The 15,693-nt window shown below is 44.0% G+C and overlaps 2 protein-coding genes and 1 long non-coding RNA gene across 3 annotated transcripts in view; all 3 read right to left on the bottom strand.

Moving 5' to 3' along the window:
- Positions 1 to 15,693, bottom strand: part of LOC145444515 (uncharacterized) — a 414,279-nt gene that overhangs the window by 330,490 nt on the left and 68,096 nt on the right. The gene's annotated exons all lie outside the window — the stretch shown is intronic.
- LOC145444497 (uncharacterized) overlaps positions 1 to 15,693 on the bottom strand; it is a 50,909-nt gene that overhangs the window by 4,584 nt on the left and 30,632 nt on the right. The gene's annotated exons all lie outside the window — the stretch shown is intronic.
- On the bottom strand, positions 5,029 to 14,299 carry LOC145444500 (uncharacterized). The gene is made up of 7 exons (XM_080322493.1): positions 12,397 to 14,299; positions 10,790 to 11,014; positions 6,874 to 6,901; positions 6,580 to 6,814; positions 6,448 to 6,525; positions 5,988 to 6,195; positions 5,029 to 5,929 (listed from the first exon to the last, which is right to left on the bottom strand). Exons 2-6 carry the CDS (start codon positions 11,011 to 11,013, stop codon positions 6,185 to 6,187), a joined length of 576 nt encoding a protein of 191 aa, XP_080178619.1. The 5' UTR covers position 11,014; positions 12,397 to 14,299; the 3' UTR covers positions 5,029 to 5,929; positions 5,988 to 6,184.

Raw genomic sequence — 15,693 nt, 5'->3', positions numbered from 1 at the left:
ATTTTCATAAACGAGCTGGACAAATCCAAGTAATGATCGCTACCTTTCACGTTAATCTCAATGACATCGCCCAATTTATCCGGTGTGGCGATCAACGTGCTGGTGTCGGCGACCGCCGTTTGCGTCGGTGGTACCGTGAAAATATCTAATCCGCTGTTGAGGCACTCGGCCGAATTTTCGTGCATCAATTTAGCCATCGAATATATCTCTCCGTCTACGTTTCTTGTTTGACGTAGTACCTCCCCGCGCGCCCTTTTTAAGCTTTTTCGTGGCTTTTCGTTTACGCCCCCCGATCGCGGTATCGAGAAGCTGTAGACCTCCTTCTTTACTCCGTGATATAGCAGATTGCTTGAACGAGCGCCCGGCCACCAAATCTTTCGCGATATTCGACCCGGTACGGAGGATTTGTTTCCCCAGTATCTTGGAGCCTTTTGATACTAGAGGTAAGACCGCCCGGCCTATGGTTCGAAAAATCGACGCGAGTCCGCTACCGCTTTGCCTGGACCCCCGGTAAAACCCGTAATTCCCAGCTCCGGTCTGATAGTGGTGCAATACGGCTTCTCGGTCACAACAATAGTGCACTTTCATAACGACACCCTGAGATGTATCGTGAGGTCCAAACCCGAGATGTCCAATAATTCACCATACTCGTCCCTTATATAGATGTAGAAATACTCGAAACGGTCGAGTCTGACTTTGGCGTAGTATCGATTTTGAAATATATGGTTTTGTCGCTCCCCCTCGTGTAGAGCAACGACTCTTAGCAACGGGACCAAAGCGTCACCCACCGGGGTCGACTCGATGTCATTGCAGTAGATAAAAGCGTAGAGGCTTTCGCGCGACTCACGAACAAAGTTTATCTCCATAAGAGCAATCTCAAGACCTTTACAATCCATTCCGTGCGGGAGGGTAAATACGGGCCCGTCACCGGTCAGTGTTTGGAACGTCATCTCGTAAGTGAAGGGTCAATTCAATGTCACCACATTTAAGTTCTTTTCCAAGAGAATCTCTTACGCTGATGCGTACGCTACGGAAGCTGTTGGCATCGGCGGGTAGGTAAAACGGTTTCCTGAATGATACGTGCTGTCGTTTCATTTCCGGTACCGTAACGGGGATGATTCGTAGCAGTCTGGACATATAATCACCTACCGGGAGATGGCGCACGCAATCGCAATATATAAATAAATACTGAGATTTTACTATCGACGGGATATACCACGCATCGAATTCAATGTGCTCAACCTCGCGTAATGTGATCGGAACCTCTCCCTCCTCCGCGATGATGTCGTCAATATCGTATCTCTGATGCTCGTGAATGACACGGTAGTTGCCGAAATTCGCGTAAGGCCCGAGCGTAGATGTGAGCAGAGAAGAATTCGGTGGGAATCCCTCGCATACCAATCGATTCTGACTGGGCGTAAAGTACCAGTGATAACCGTTCACGAGTTCCTCGCTAATTCTTTGCATTAATTGATCGACATTATCGAAATCTCCGGTGGGTAACTCATACACTTCGGTGACGTCTTTGACAATCGTATTCCAGAAGCTCATGGCCGGGGTGGGTTCTGTGATTACAATTCTTTCTTGAAAATCGTGGTTGAAACTAATTTCACGGAGAGCGATCTGTTTACCCTCCGATTCGATTTCAACCGGTAATTCAACCGTGAAATCGGGTCCGCTTCCGAATATCGTGATATAGCTCATAACGCTTTGACGGCTCCTCGACGGATCAGTAAAGTCACTGTAACGGGAGCTGTTTTAAACGCGACAGGGTTATTGTTCTTGTCACGAAGATATACTCGTATATTTCGAATATTACTCTTGGCCAGGGGAAAAAAGTAAGGTTTATCATAGACACAGTGCTGTATTTTTCCTTCTTGCGCGGTGACCGGAACGCTTCGAAGGAGAGGTACTAGCTCGCTGCCGAATACACGAGGTCTGATCAGATCGGTGTATATATAAACGGTGTCTACATCTTTCACGATGGTTTTCGGTCTGATTAAGAACTCTATTGGTTTTTGTTTCTTCAAAACACGATGTTCCACTGTAAAATAACGCGGAAACGTGTCCTCGATGCTGGTGAGACGCGGACCCGCACCACTGATTTTTTTGACCCGTATCAAGGGCTCGTCGGCCTGTGGAAATCGACTCTTGAGATACCTAAAGCTCAAGCCGAACACGCCACCGGTATATTGCTTGATTGTAATTTCTTTCTCGTATCGCAAGCGAAACTGTTCCAACAGATCCGGGACACTGCGATACTTGCCGGGCGGTATGTAATACACGTGACGATGCCCGCTGTCAGAAAATTCGATACCCGCACGCTTGTGGTCTACCGTGAACGTGGGCTGGAAGCTCACTGGGAACATGACCTCCGCAAGCGATGCCTCATATCTTTCTGTATCATATTTTAACTCGGAGAATAGTTGGGTTACAAAATCGTTCGCGGTGTTAGCCTTAAAAACGCTCATTGAAGAATTACTCGGTAAAACCAGAAGAGTCATCTTCGTCGGCGGTTTGGAGAGACAGTACCCTAGTTAGCGAGGATATATCCGTCTGGGTTTCGGTGAATAAGTTGTACACAGTTACACCCACGATAAAAAACAGTATCGCGAGCTGTAGAACCACCAAAGGTATCCGTAACGTACCCCGCTGCGATAAATCCATGATTACCACGGTCGAGTTGTCGTGTCTGTTTTATACAAAACCGTCAACGTAAGAGTCCATCGATTTTGGATAACCCTCCCAGCGCACTAGATATCTCCGCTTGCGCCCCCTCCCGATCACTTTCTGTATCGATTCGACGCGATAGACATCGTCTTTTTTATCGATGGCTTGTAATTCGCTTTCGTAGAATGTTCCACTAATTACGTCCCCGTTATAATCTCGGATGGTGTACGTAGCGGGGCTTCCCCATTTCCGTGTGTGCACGTAAAATATCTCGCGAGTCCAAGACCCCGCTGTCCCTTTTGCAAACGTGGCACGTCGGGTGGTAATTCTCACTGGTTGATCGACGGGTAGCTTGGGTGACACCGGAGGTCCGGTTCCGTTGTATAGTCTATCGAACACCAGAGACGCGTTGCTATTGGTAACCTCTGACGGTCGCATCAAAATCGCGGTGTGATACGTTTGGTTATAGCTCTCTGCGATATCTCCCAGCACGTCGATGTAGCGATGTGTGCGGTTCTTGACAAAGTATCGATTCAATACATTGCGGGTCGTACGAATTACACGCTCTACGACGCTAGCCTTAGTATCGCTGTTGGTAAAAAAGTGCTTGACGTGGTTGTCTCTAAAAAACCTCTGTATAACCGACCCCGTGAATTCTTTCCCGGCATCAGTCTGAACGACGTGTGGTCTCTTATGAGCGAATACCTGGTTGAAGCCCTCGATCATATCTATCGGACGCTTTCGTTTCGTGGCGTATAAAAACATATATTTCGAAAAACAACAAATTGACACCAACACATAACGATAGCCATCATTGCTACTAGAAATATTAGACAAGTCCATGAGGTCACTCTGGATCTGAATAAATGGCCCGCCGACGATCGTCTTCTGTCGTTGAAATTTGCCGGTATACGGATAGAACAGGGTGTAGCTATCCTCTTGTTTCAAATCCTTCTTGTCGGGGTGCAAGTATTTACCGCGATAGCTCGCCGGGGCTTTGATATCAAAATATTTATCCTTACTCGTCATCGTCGTAGGCCGTCCACGATCCGTAGAGCTGGGGCGGCTTCCTGTTAGCTCGACGGCTACGTTTGATGATCTCTTGCAGTGGCGGTGATCTTTTGGCTATCTTGCTTGTGGTGGGGGTACTTGGAGACGACGGGGCTTTCGGTGTTACTTTCGAGGTGACCCGACCCGGCTTCACCTCGTGCAGTAATTCACGGAGAGTGGCTATCTGATCGTTCGTGAACCCGTTGGAGGTGTCGGTCATCTTCATCTGAAGAGGCTTGTCGATCTGACCCCGTTGACTTTTATACTTTGAGATGGCAGAGTTATACATGGACAATTTCTTGTCGGCCGAAACGTCCATAGTCAAAATCGCGCTGATCGATCGGTCCAACTCGGAGTTCAAATCAGTCGCGTTAGAGGGAGCCAGAGGGTTAGGCGATATGATCACTTTTTTGAAATTCATTTTTTGCCAAAAACAGATTTCAGCAACGATGCCGCCAATGGCAGGATTGATAAGATACCGCTAATAAAACCGCCTCGTTGTGTGTTGGCGTGTAATACACGTCTCTTGGTCTTCAAGCTCAACTTTTTACTTGTCAGCTTTCGAATTTTGTCTTTATGCGGGTGTAAATTTTGTATATGGCGTTTTGACAGTCGCAGATTGCCGTTCAAAACATTCACACAGACTTCACAAAATGCCTTCACCAAACCGGAAGAGCTACCCAATAATATATCCTTCCTTACCGCGGGCGACGCCTTGGACAGAAATTTCAAAGTCTCGCCGTGCTTCTTAATATAACAGTGACGTTTCGGCAGCGATTTGGTCCGAGCCATTATGAATATAGTGTCAAAAGTGTCGGTACTTTCGCTATTTATAGTGGCGTGTACAACACGAGTTCATCCCCAGGAAACACCCCTGTTTTAACACGACTAGAATCGGGTGTGGCTTGCGTCAAATCTATAAAAATGTACCCGTGAGCGTTCTTTGTCGCATCGGCATACGCGTCAACTAGAAACTTGGCGTTACCGGGGTACATTTGCTTGCCAAGAACTCGAATCTGAGATCGATCTCTAGGATTACGCATGATAATCAAATACTGGGTGCTGAGACTGAGGTCCCTCGATCTTTTGGACTGGAAATATAGATTTTGGACCGCGAATATTGTGGTCACCGAGCCGTGATTCGCGTAGACTGTAAAAAAGGGGGTCACCCTGTCCGAAAATTCCATTTTATCATCAATAATTAATAGAGTAGGACACGGGCGGCTTGTCGCCAACTCATCCAAAATGGAGAGATCCGAGTAAAACTCAACGCCTTGTAGCTCGTTAAAGGAGTCTTGATAAGCCGTATAGCAATAGATAATTCTTTTAATTCGCCCCTTTGAAAGCTGATCGATATTTTTTATGACTTTAAATATAAAAGTACTCTTCCCCGAAAACGACGGTCCTGCTAAAAGACACGCCCTCCCTGTCGAGAAATCCATCACCAAGGCTGTTTTGACGCGACGAGACATGTATTCACAAACACACTTCTATATATATATAACAAGGATAGGTACACGAAAAAATATGGCGATTCAGAGCGTCACGCAAACCGTCCACACAGCGAATCTTACAATGTCCACGACCCCGTCTTTTTACACCAGAAGCGAGGTGTCATAATCGACGCGAGAAGACGTGGCATCATCAGGGCTCAGCGGTGTCATGGCCAAGACTCGAGGTCTACGAGGGGGAGGGTAAGGTGATACCCGCCCGGGTGACTTTTTTGTTACGATTTTAGTCAGATTCGGTCTTGGTAGCACTGGCGACTGATGTATGTCTCTGGCACGCTGCGGTGTCGCCACGACAAACGGGGCAGTCAGATTCGGTCTTGGTATCACTGGCGACTGATGATGTATGTCTCTGGCACGCTGTGGTGTCGCCACGACAAACGGGGCGTCAACCACGGTGGGTGATGTGTCAACGGATTTAGGGGCGCGACGATCTTCTCTATGACCCGATCGGAGATAACCCTGGTTCATGAAGCGGTATCGGGTGTTGTCGTTTCTTTCGTGAGTCAAGCGCTGATCACGGCTCTGTACGCTGCAGGAGGCACGATCGGTTGGGTCTGTGAAGCCAACTTGACGACGATTCAAGATACGGGCATCAGTCAGCAGTCGGCTCGTCACATCATCGCCTTCATATGTGAACACAGGTAGAAACTGCAGCTCCGTCACACACCGCAACAGGTCGTCTCGAAAGCTCATCCATTCTAGAACACAAAGGATAGTTACACATGTGTCGGGTAATGACTATTACTGCTTGGTTACCTGGTCTCAAGGTGGTGGCAGTGTGTAGACACTCCTGCAACTCTTTCTTGAAGTGAATCGTTTGCTGATCGGTCAGATTGTCTTCCAGCAGAATATCTTTCAGCACAGAGACACGATGCCAGTTGGCTTGGGTGTCGCGGTGAAGTCTATTGAGTGAAAGCTGGCCACAAACATGACTAATGAAATCGCTAGCTGAGTTATGAGTCATCTGGAAAAACAAAAATAACACACGTATTACAAACTGAAACGCCGCCTTCGAAAACTAGTCACAAGCGACAGGCGTTGATGATAGAAAAAGCGTTCAATGTGGAATAAAATTTCACAGTGAGCACCAAAAGATATACAATGTATGCCAACAAAATAGTGTCTTCGTTTTAACATGTCTTTGACGTGCCGCCGAAACACTATAAAATAAAATAATAGTAAGACTCCATACTTGTGTCACAATATACAACCCCACCTGTTTTTAGGAATTCCATGTGACTCGACAGGTCTTGTAGCTGAGACGGGCGAGGAGGACGCCAGCAGATTCTTGTGTCTATGAATAAACGTGCCTTAGCAACGACAGAGAGCTAATAGCATATTTACACACCCCCAATCTCCTCCAAGATGTTTCTGAGTCTTCTGACGTCCATGTTCAAAGCCTCTATCTTCAAGACCTCAGCCAAAAGTTCCACCCGGTCTGCCCCGTATTCGTGTCGTATGATCAGGCCAAACAGAACCCCAATCTCAAACTTGTCTTTCTGCTCGCATGGAGGTAAATGATCGTACCCAGACATGTACTCCCGCAGCGGGAAGAATTCTGCATGATCAATGTATTGATCCATCTGAGAATTGCGACAATTATGATTTCAATTTATGATGAATCATAACAGTTTCAACTCACCATGATTCCTTCTATACGCTGATAAAATCTGAAAAGAAAAACTCATTGTATTATACAATCATGAAACACAATACGCTTTTCCCCACCTGCTGTAAGCTATTGGCCTGTGGAGTTAATGCTATCGTCTGTAAACAACGCGAGAAAACGAGCACTATTGTGAAAGGTTCAAGATGCATAGAATAATTCGAATCAACATGAGAGCATAATGCGAAAACAGGTTTAAAAAAAAAGCACAGAATACGGAAAGTGCACATTTGGAAAAAATCATAGTTCCAAGGGTCTCGTATGAATACCGTCTGATTCGACTATTCGTTTACAGTAGAAGTGAGACAGGGCCGATCGAAATTGCTCATAGGTAAAAATGGAGGCATTTTTCCGTACAAAACCCGAATTAATATCCCCATGAGGTTTTTTCTCAAACAACACTTTCCGGTAGATGTCAGCAGTCAGTTTGTTTACCTTTGAGAGCCCTTTACACGAGTACTTATCCTCATTGCAATAATAAGTCTTTGCGGACAGACCAACGAAAATATTCGATTGTGCCTCAATTTTGAAAAGACCACTGGTCCGTTGATCATATCGATTACGAGCTTTACAACAGGCACGTTTATCATTGAACGATAGAGGATTGGCCAAAAATTCGCTACGGTGCTCATCACAGGCGATTGCTGGAAAATATTTGTGAAAATTTTCAAAAAATTCTGCTTGTTTTTCGGGTTGTACAACTTTTAGCAGGCTGTCAGAGGAGATAGCGCCGTACCAGGAATCAGTGTCCGAGTATAATAGTTCAATGGACCGTGGCAGGAGGTAGGTGGACATATACGAATGGAACCGTAATAAGGCCAATTTCGCATAACCATACACAAAGTACCCAATGTGGTTAGGTTGGTTCCAAACATGTTTTCTCAATTTCATGGTCACCTCAAAAATATCTGGTGACAACTCAATCATTGATTTAAATCTGGAGTCATTTACCAAGACCATAGCTTTTTGACGGTTAACAATCTTGACATCAGAATATTTTGTACAATTCGAGATAGTTTTACCTATACAGGAATTTCCAATGTCCTTATAGAACTGCCCTAGTGGCTTCTGGGACGGGTCATCGTCAGCCCGTCTTCTAGCCTCGGTTATCGTATCTACAAGAGAATTGAAACATTCAATGGGTTCAAACTCGATAGCTTGAAATACCTTAGTAACGATTAACCCATTCTCGAGGTACCACTTCAATAGTGGTGTTATTAACAATGTTTTTGTGGCCTGCAGAGTAGCAATCAAGAATTTCCGTGGCCGTTTCAAAAAACCGTGTTGTTCAGCAAATGCTTTCATGTATGGACCTATATCATCACGACTTACGTAAGCATGTTTGAACAGGGGACAGAACTCACTAAAATGCTCCTTGAGGTGACTAGGCACATGAATATCGACCTCAACGGCCCCAAAAAATTGATCTTTTGACACCAACTCTAGGAGTTTCGAACTTGAAAGGACCCGACATTTCACCATTTTACTGGACTCGAGAGTTTGAATAAAGGCAGCTATATCACTTCGTTGGCGCATAATGACCCATTGACATTCTGTGATGTACTCCAATTTATACCCCACTTTTTGAATATACTGGATTTTACGCTGCGTCGCGGTCCAGCGGGCTTGGCGATCCGGACTGGCTCCCAACTCGCAGCCGTGACCATGGTGAAAACATCCAAACAGCTCAAGTGCAACAGGCCCTTGTGGAGTCCTATAATACCCATCAATACAAATCTGGAGCAGGCCGATACGATGCTCAGGACCATTGAATTGATGTTGGATTTTGACCCCCCGACAGTGCGCAATGTAGCTTAGCCATTGGTGAGCCATTTTTCCATAGAGTGGTGCCGTTTTTGTCCTGGAGAATAGAGTAAAATCCTCATTAGGTGACCACAGACAAGGATAGCCCCCCGGTAATCGTGAACGGAGAGTATCCAAATAAAGACAGTTCGAATCCAGACCTAGCACCTGTTCTACAGGTAGAGCGCTTTCGCCATAGATTTGGGGTTTGATTTTTGTGACTTTAGCCTCTGCATATCGCAATGAAACAACAGAAAGCCCGCCACGTAGATTTTCCCGTATCAAGGTGTGTATATGGCTATACTTTTGATTCAACAAGGTGAATACAGGTGGTATGCTATTAAACACCAACCTTGAGGCCAGAGAGGGCAAAGATATACCATGTTTAGCCATGTCAATTGAGTAACGAGCAAAGAGTTGCTTGTGCTTTGTGAGGGCCTCCAGTAACGGCCCGACATCTAAACTGACATAGAAAGATAGATAGTCACGAAAAGTAGTCATTTTATGTTCCGCCCACTTTGATTGACACCAAAGATATTGCTCATCTGTTATATTAGACCGTTTCAGCTTGTTATAAAAATGTATGTGGTCTGGGAGGGATTTTTCATCCAATACTGATAAATCAGTGAAATAGTTATATGGAAAAAAAGCCTTCGTTGAAGCACAGTTATGACAACGTATGTATGCGTCATAACTTGTGCCGGCGCCAAGATACAAGGTCACATCCAAAAATCGGAACCTACTAGTCGACAAAGACATATATGACGTACCCCTCTTAACAATACTGATAGGGTCTGATAAGTACTCCACCAGATACGGGATAATCAGAGGTATATCATAACGAGACCCATTGAAAGAGAATACAGGTAATTGACTCAAATAATTCAAAAAACGCTGTTTCAATAAGGTCGCTGGGCTCATACGTTTGACATCCGGTTCAGTGGTATGCATTTCTTCAGCAATACAATCTAATCGTTCCAACACATCATGAAATTGTTGACATAATGCCTCAAAACACTCACTTTGGATCAATTCAAAACGTGACATCATCCTAGCAACCAGCGCTCCAGGGTCGCCATCACTAATTAGTACTTCTGGGGTCTCGTACCCCGGGAAATTACATGCGAAGGCCACCGCGGCCGGTATATGACAGTCCACATAGTGCACATTAGTAGTATCGTTTGGAGTCGAGCCTTTTTGTAATATACTTTCATAGTCAAAAACCAAGTTATATGGATAGAAACGAGATGGTTTGGGCACGATTATCCCCAATTCGTCCAACGCTTCAAATATAGTAGGCTCAGGCTTGAACATACCTCCCCGATAGTGATTAGGAATGTCTTTAAAACAATTATGACGATCGAGATAATATTTTGAGCTGAACAGGCGATGACAAGTCTCACAGCTATAATTCTTGCAATATGAGTTCACGTTTTTAATATAACATGAATGTCTTCCTTCTAAATGTACGTTAATTTTCAACCCCTCCCGAGCACCGTGTCGTAGTATATAACCGACTCCTTCTTTCAATGTGTAGACACAGATGGATACTTTAAGACATGACTCGACTTTATGTAAATCGGCCATGCATACCCCAGAATCAGGGTCCCCATATAAAGCGGAATATTGTGCCACCAGAGAGAGCGTTTTAGACTGCAAGTCGCCATCACTATAGTCAACACCACAAAGCATAACAGCGACACAGCGGAATATACAGTAATTATCGTCATATGGTACACCACGTCGATTTTTCATTAAAGTTAAAATACTACGCGAATTCACAATAGACTTTGGTATTTCGATTGTACTACACCCAATTAATCTGAAGTCAGATTTGTACACATAAAAGGTCACGTTTGTGACTGCCAAGACAACAAATTTAGTATCGTCTCTTTGAAAGCGAGCACTCTCGAAGCCAGCGGCCAGGTCTATATCGTCTACAAATTGGTCAAAGTCACTACGATTGGCAATCATTTTGGGTGTATCCAACATAACACCGGCGTTCTCGGACGCGTGATAGTATCTCAATTCGCTTGTCTCAACATTATCAAGTATGTGGGCAAAGGCGTAATTGATTCGAAAACCATACTGTTGTGAGACGAAGATGTCCTGTAGATCGTTGATGACGTCACTTGGGCTGCGGCCGAGTATACGGAAATTGTGTAGACTGCGTATACTGTGCGGTGCGAGTGTGGAGCTGCGAATGGAGTGCCAGTTTTCTTCCACGATCTCGATCAGATTTTCAGGTATACCCAAGCTGCTTGGTTGTGCAAAATCAGACACAATTCTAACAAGGTTTCGTCGCCTAGACATTCTGGAAACAAAAAACACAGAATCAGTAACAGGTAGGACAAAACACACATATATACATATGATATTACAGCATAAGCATGCGATTAAAACACGATAGTACACCAAAAACAGTTACACATTTGTATAAAATTTCATGGTAGCTCTGGCAGCTGACATCTCTTTGAGAAAGGCAACTTTCGCCCGCATGATGCGTTCCAAGGGTAATTGCATACGCAAATCCTGGCCGTTCGACTGAGATAGTATTTGCGAAATTTCTTGTTCTATCCGGTTATAATCTTGAGTGAATGTTTCATGAGAAGGAAAACTAGATCTCGAAAGTATATCATCCACTTCCCCCAGAATAGTGAACATCGCTTCCGATGGGGCGATTGAGATAGCCTCAACAATGGTCGCCTTGAGGTGCTCCATCATTCGTCTACTATATTTCCCAAACCTCTCACCCCCAGGTCTACGTCTGGATGGGAATGCAGGAGGTTGGGCTGGATTTTCTACATTTTCTGGAATATCATTTGCAGGGCTAATCGCATCGAGCAGGTCTACCGGATAACCACCTTCCATCAATTCTGGTATCCCGTTATCAGCCATAGTCATGAGCAAAGATTTGTGATTATAAGCTCAATTTACACTTACTTATAGACACTGTAGCCACATGACAAAGCAGAAGAAGGTACGTAACACAGTTTAACAGTGCCAGCAAAACGCGGGAAGGCATTTTATGACCCTCCACTCGCCTTTTCCCCCAACCATTTGAATATACATACAAGCCTCTTTTTTCTCTTGTGCCATACTCGCATACCCAATTTACACTTACTTATAGACACTGTGAGCCACATGACAATTGGAAGAAGGTACTTAACACAGTTAAATAGAGCCGGCAAAACTCGGCAAGAAATTTTATGACAATCTACTCGGCCTTTTTCCCCCAACCATTTGAATATAAATACAAGACTCTTTTTCTCTAGTGACATACTTACAGGCATAATTACATCATGGCATGTAAATACAACCCGTACGAAAATATTGCCAGGAAGCGCAAGCTAGATACTGACTTGAAACAGGCTGCCCCGTCTCATATCCCAAATTTTGACAATGCTACCAGTCTCTATGGCACGCAAGTCAGCTTCGATGGACGTGTACAACTGGCGTCGACCAGACGACATGGACCCAAGATGACTTATATGAAAGTCTTGATCACAGATGGTAAAAAATCTCTACCAGGAGTGATATTCAATGACAAATTACTGGACTGCATCGAAACTGCATACAGACAAGGTCATACTATGACATTCTGTAACATCAAGATCACTGCTGACGCAAGAACTGATGCCCCGTCATTAATCATTGGTCGCAATTCTACTGCTACGAAGAGCAAAGCACGCTTACCCTGTCCAGAGATGGTTGAATTCCAGTACGTGTCCGCAGAAGATATCCAAAAAGGCTTGTATGATGACAAGATTGTTAATTACAGAGGTCTCTGTATTGCCACGGATTCTGAATCCATTGGCACAAACTCGGAGAGACAGCTACATTCATATGCACTAGTGAATGGTGACATTTCTGTTGATCTGAAAAATTGGGGTATTATACCGTTATTCACTGCTGACAAATATTATGATGTCACCCATCTACGTGTACAAGTCCGATCAGGCAAACGTGAGCTGTTCTTACAAGACTATTCGCGTATTTGCAAAGAATGAACTGTTTCATGTATGAAATAAAGAAACATGTGATTATTTTGTTGACACTATTTATCAGAGATTAGGGTTGGTTATAGTTAACTTTCTAACCTGCCAGAATACATCATCCTTCAATATCATACTCCTAGCTATCGTCTCGACTCAGCAATCTCACACGAGCGGTATGGAAAAGAGGTTATCAGATTGTAAAACCGCATGTTTGTGAGAGCACTATACGCAGTGATAATTAAAACAGAGCGAGACAGTACCGCAGTACATTAACAGAGGGAAAATCGGCGTGATACTTAATCAATACTCAACTCTCGCTTCCAGTATAGTGACCAAGCGACGACCGAGACCAATGTCCAACGTTTTCGAACAAAGAGAATAATTCCTCGACCCAGCGGGGTGTATTACAGGACAAAGGCGCTGTGTACGAGGCGACATGGCTGTTTTCGAAAGCGAGATTATCGATCCTCGGCATAGCAGGATGGATCACAAAACAAAAGGCGCTATGCAGTCTACGCGCCCGCATGTCATTTTCGAAAGCGATATTGATCATCGTAAATTAGGTCTTGGACAAAGCAACGATAGCAGCGCGTCGTATAATACCCGAGCTAGGTAGTTATAGTATACTATAAACCTGATCCTCGCACCGCCAACGAGCCGTAACCACAATTCTAATACCGCGACAATCCATACACAATTATACACCATACCGAGAGCTTTCAAGGTATCCGTCGACGGGCTTCGAGCGATTGTCGACACGTGATCCGTGCTCTGTGACCCGTAACAATAGCGGGCTTTATTTACATGGGTATTTTTTCATATTCTCGAGAACTCGAGTTGGCACGTATATTTATAACTATAACAGATCATCTCCCCTACCACAATCTCGGTCTATAAGCAGAGTACGATTCGCGTATGACACAGGCCGTGGGCGTCGCTTTGCACAACCGAGCGTATGGACACCTAAAACACGCACCAGGATATCTCTATCAGGAGAAAACTCTACGACAGACAACCACTACCAATCCCCATCATGCTATATATTATTATGCTACAGATAGATACATATTATTTTATTGTAAATAAAGGAAAATCCACTTTATCAATTCATCCGCCCGGCGTTGGCAATCCACCTAAAACACGAACCGGGATCTCACATACGGATCCGGAGGAACAAATACTATACTGACGTCATGTTTGACGGACAAATATTTCCAAATCCCATCGTGTTTACACGCAATTGGATTAATCAACCCACCGCGGAACGACACGTCAAGACAGGAGAACTATACCGATTCGTCGGCGTGCACACCATTGAAATTAAATGTCAATCCATTGTTATTCGCGGGAAAATATAATATATATCAAATATACAAGTCTCGTGTCCAGAGGCGAGGTAGAATCAGGAGTGGAAAAGTACAAGTAGAAGTACTCCAGTCTGAGTACAAAGGTCAATCCAGATTCTTTGTTCGTTTTCTCTCAGTCAAGCCCCCTTTTTTAATTGCCGCACAGCCAGAAGGGAATTCCCCTTCGAGTATTGCTGCAAAACTGAGAATGAGCTAATTCTTACACTGTTTATTATATTGATAATCTTGGTTTGTTTAAGTAAATAGGGTGCATGCGGGCAAATCGCCCATTTACCTAACTACTCACGATGAGCAGACAATGGGTCGCCTACAGCGGTATAGGCCTATAAAGTGGGCTACAAGCTGTAAAATGTCAAAATCTACGATACAAACGAAATGGAGAGGTCCAAAAAATTTTGACTTTGTAAACAATTTTGACAACTGTTTGACTTAACGCTCAATTTTGTAAAGCAAAATCGCCTTAGTAATAACAAATTTTATTAAACTATACATTATCAGCCCGGGTTGATCAGATGCATGAAATTGTTTTTTCACCACTAGTCAAAAACTTTAAAAAATTATAAATCAACGTTATCAACCCAACTGAACTAATACCTTCCTTCGGTCGAAAAAAAAAACAGAATCTACTCGCGTACCACCTGGAAGACCTTCGCGTACCACTAGTGGTACGCGTACCACAGGTTGGGAACCACTGACCTAAACGAAGGGAGCATACAAATATGCCAACTTATATTATCGTTGGAGCCACTGTTCTATCGGTTTATAACTGTATTCAGCCGCCCAATCACCGTAATATTGCCAATTCCACTCTTTACGAATAAGGTGCTGCTAGAATAGAATCCCTATGATTCGTAATATAACGTAGGCCTAATATTTTACTATTGTGTATATAGGTTAGGGGTGCTAAAAAACTTATTTTTTCAAATTTCATCGGCTTGATTGTCAAATCGTCAGGTTACCTAAAAAACGTTGCACACCAAATTTGACTCAATTCCAACCAGTAGTAGCCGAGGTCAGTCGAATTGAAATTTGAACCATTTTTGAAATAATAGTATTTACGGTGACCAATTTCTTCACACCGACATGACCAAAAATCGTGTTCCAGGTATACCTGAAGAGGCTGAAATGTCGTTTCCGCGATTTCAATTCGCCATATATCTTGATTATTGGGTACTCTTCCCCAAGAAAAAATACGCAAGATTTATAGAAATGGGCATATCAGCGTTGGCCATGACCGCACCACAACGCACCAAGACATAAAGTTTTAGGTCATGTAACATGTGACTCCAAGAAGTGTGTCAGAACGATCGGCAAGGAGAAAGCCATTGGCCGTAAAGGACTGCTGCTTTTATGCTGACCAAAAACTTCGTTATATATACAAAACATATAGGTTTTATTGTCCATATAGGCGCCTAAATGAATGGCGCCGAATGTTCTTGTCTTGGCAATCTGAACCTCACAAGACAAATATCATCCCGCAGGAAAGAAAATTATATGCCAGTGGAGAAATACCAATCCGAAATCGTGTGATCATTCAGTTTAGTAGTTTAGTTAGGCTTACCATACGTCCCGCTTTAGGCGGAACAGTCCCGCTTTTTAACGTCTTGTCCCGGCGTCCCGCCCAGTCA

The sequence above is a fragment of the Botryllus schlosseri genome, chromosome 8 (assembly GCF_051294905.1).
Source record: "Botryllus schlosseri isolate E-star chromosome 8, Bs_hap1, whole genome shotgun sequence".
In the NCBI taxonomy this organism is placed as follows: Eukaryota; Metazoa; Chordata; class Ascidiacea; order Stolidobranchia; family Styelidae; genus Botryllus; species Botryllus schlosseri.
Note: the sequence above shows the minus strand (reverse complement) of the source record. Positions and strands in the feature narration are given on the sequence as shown.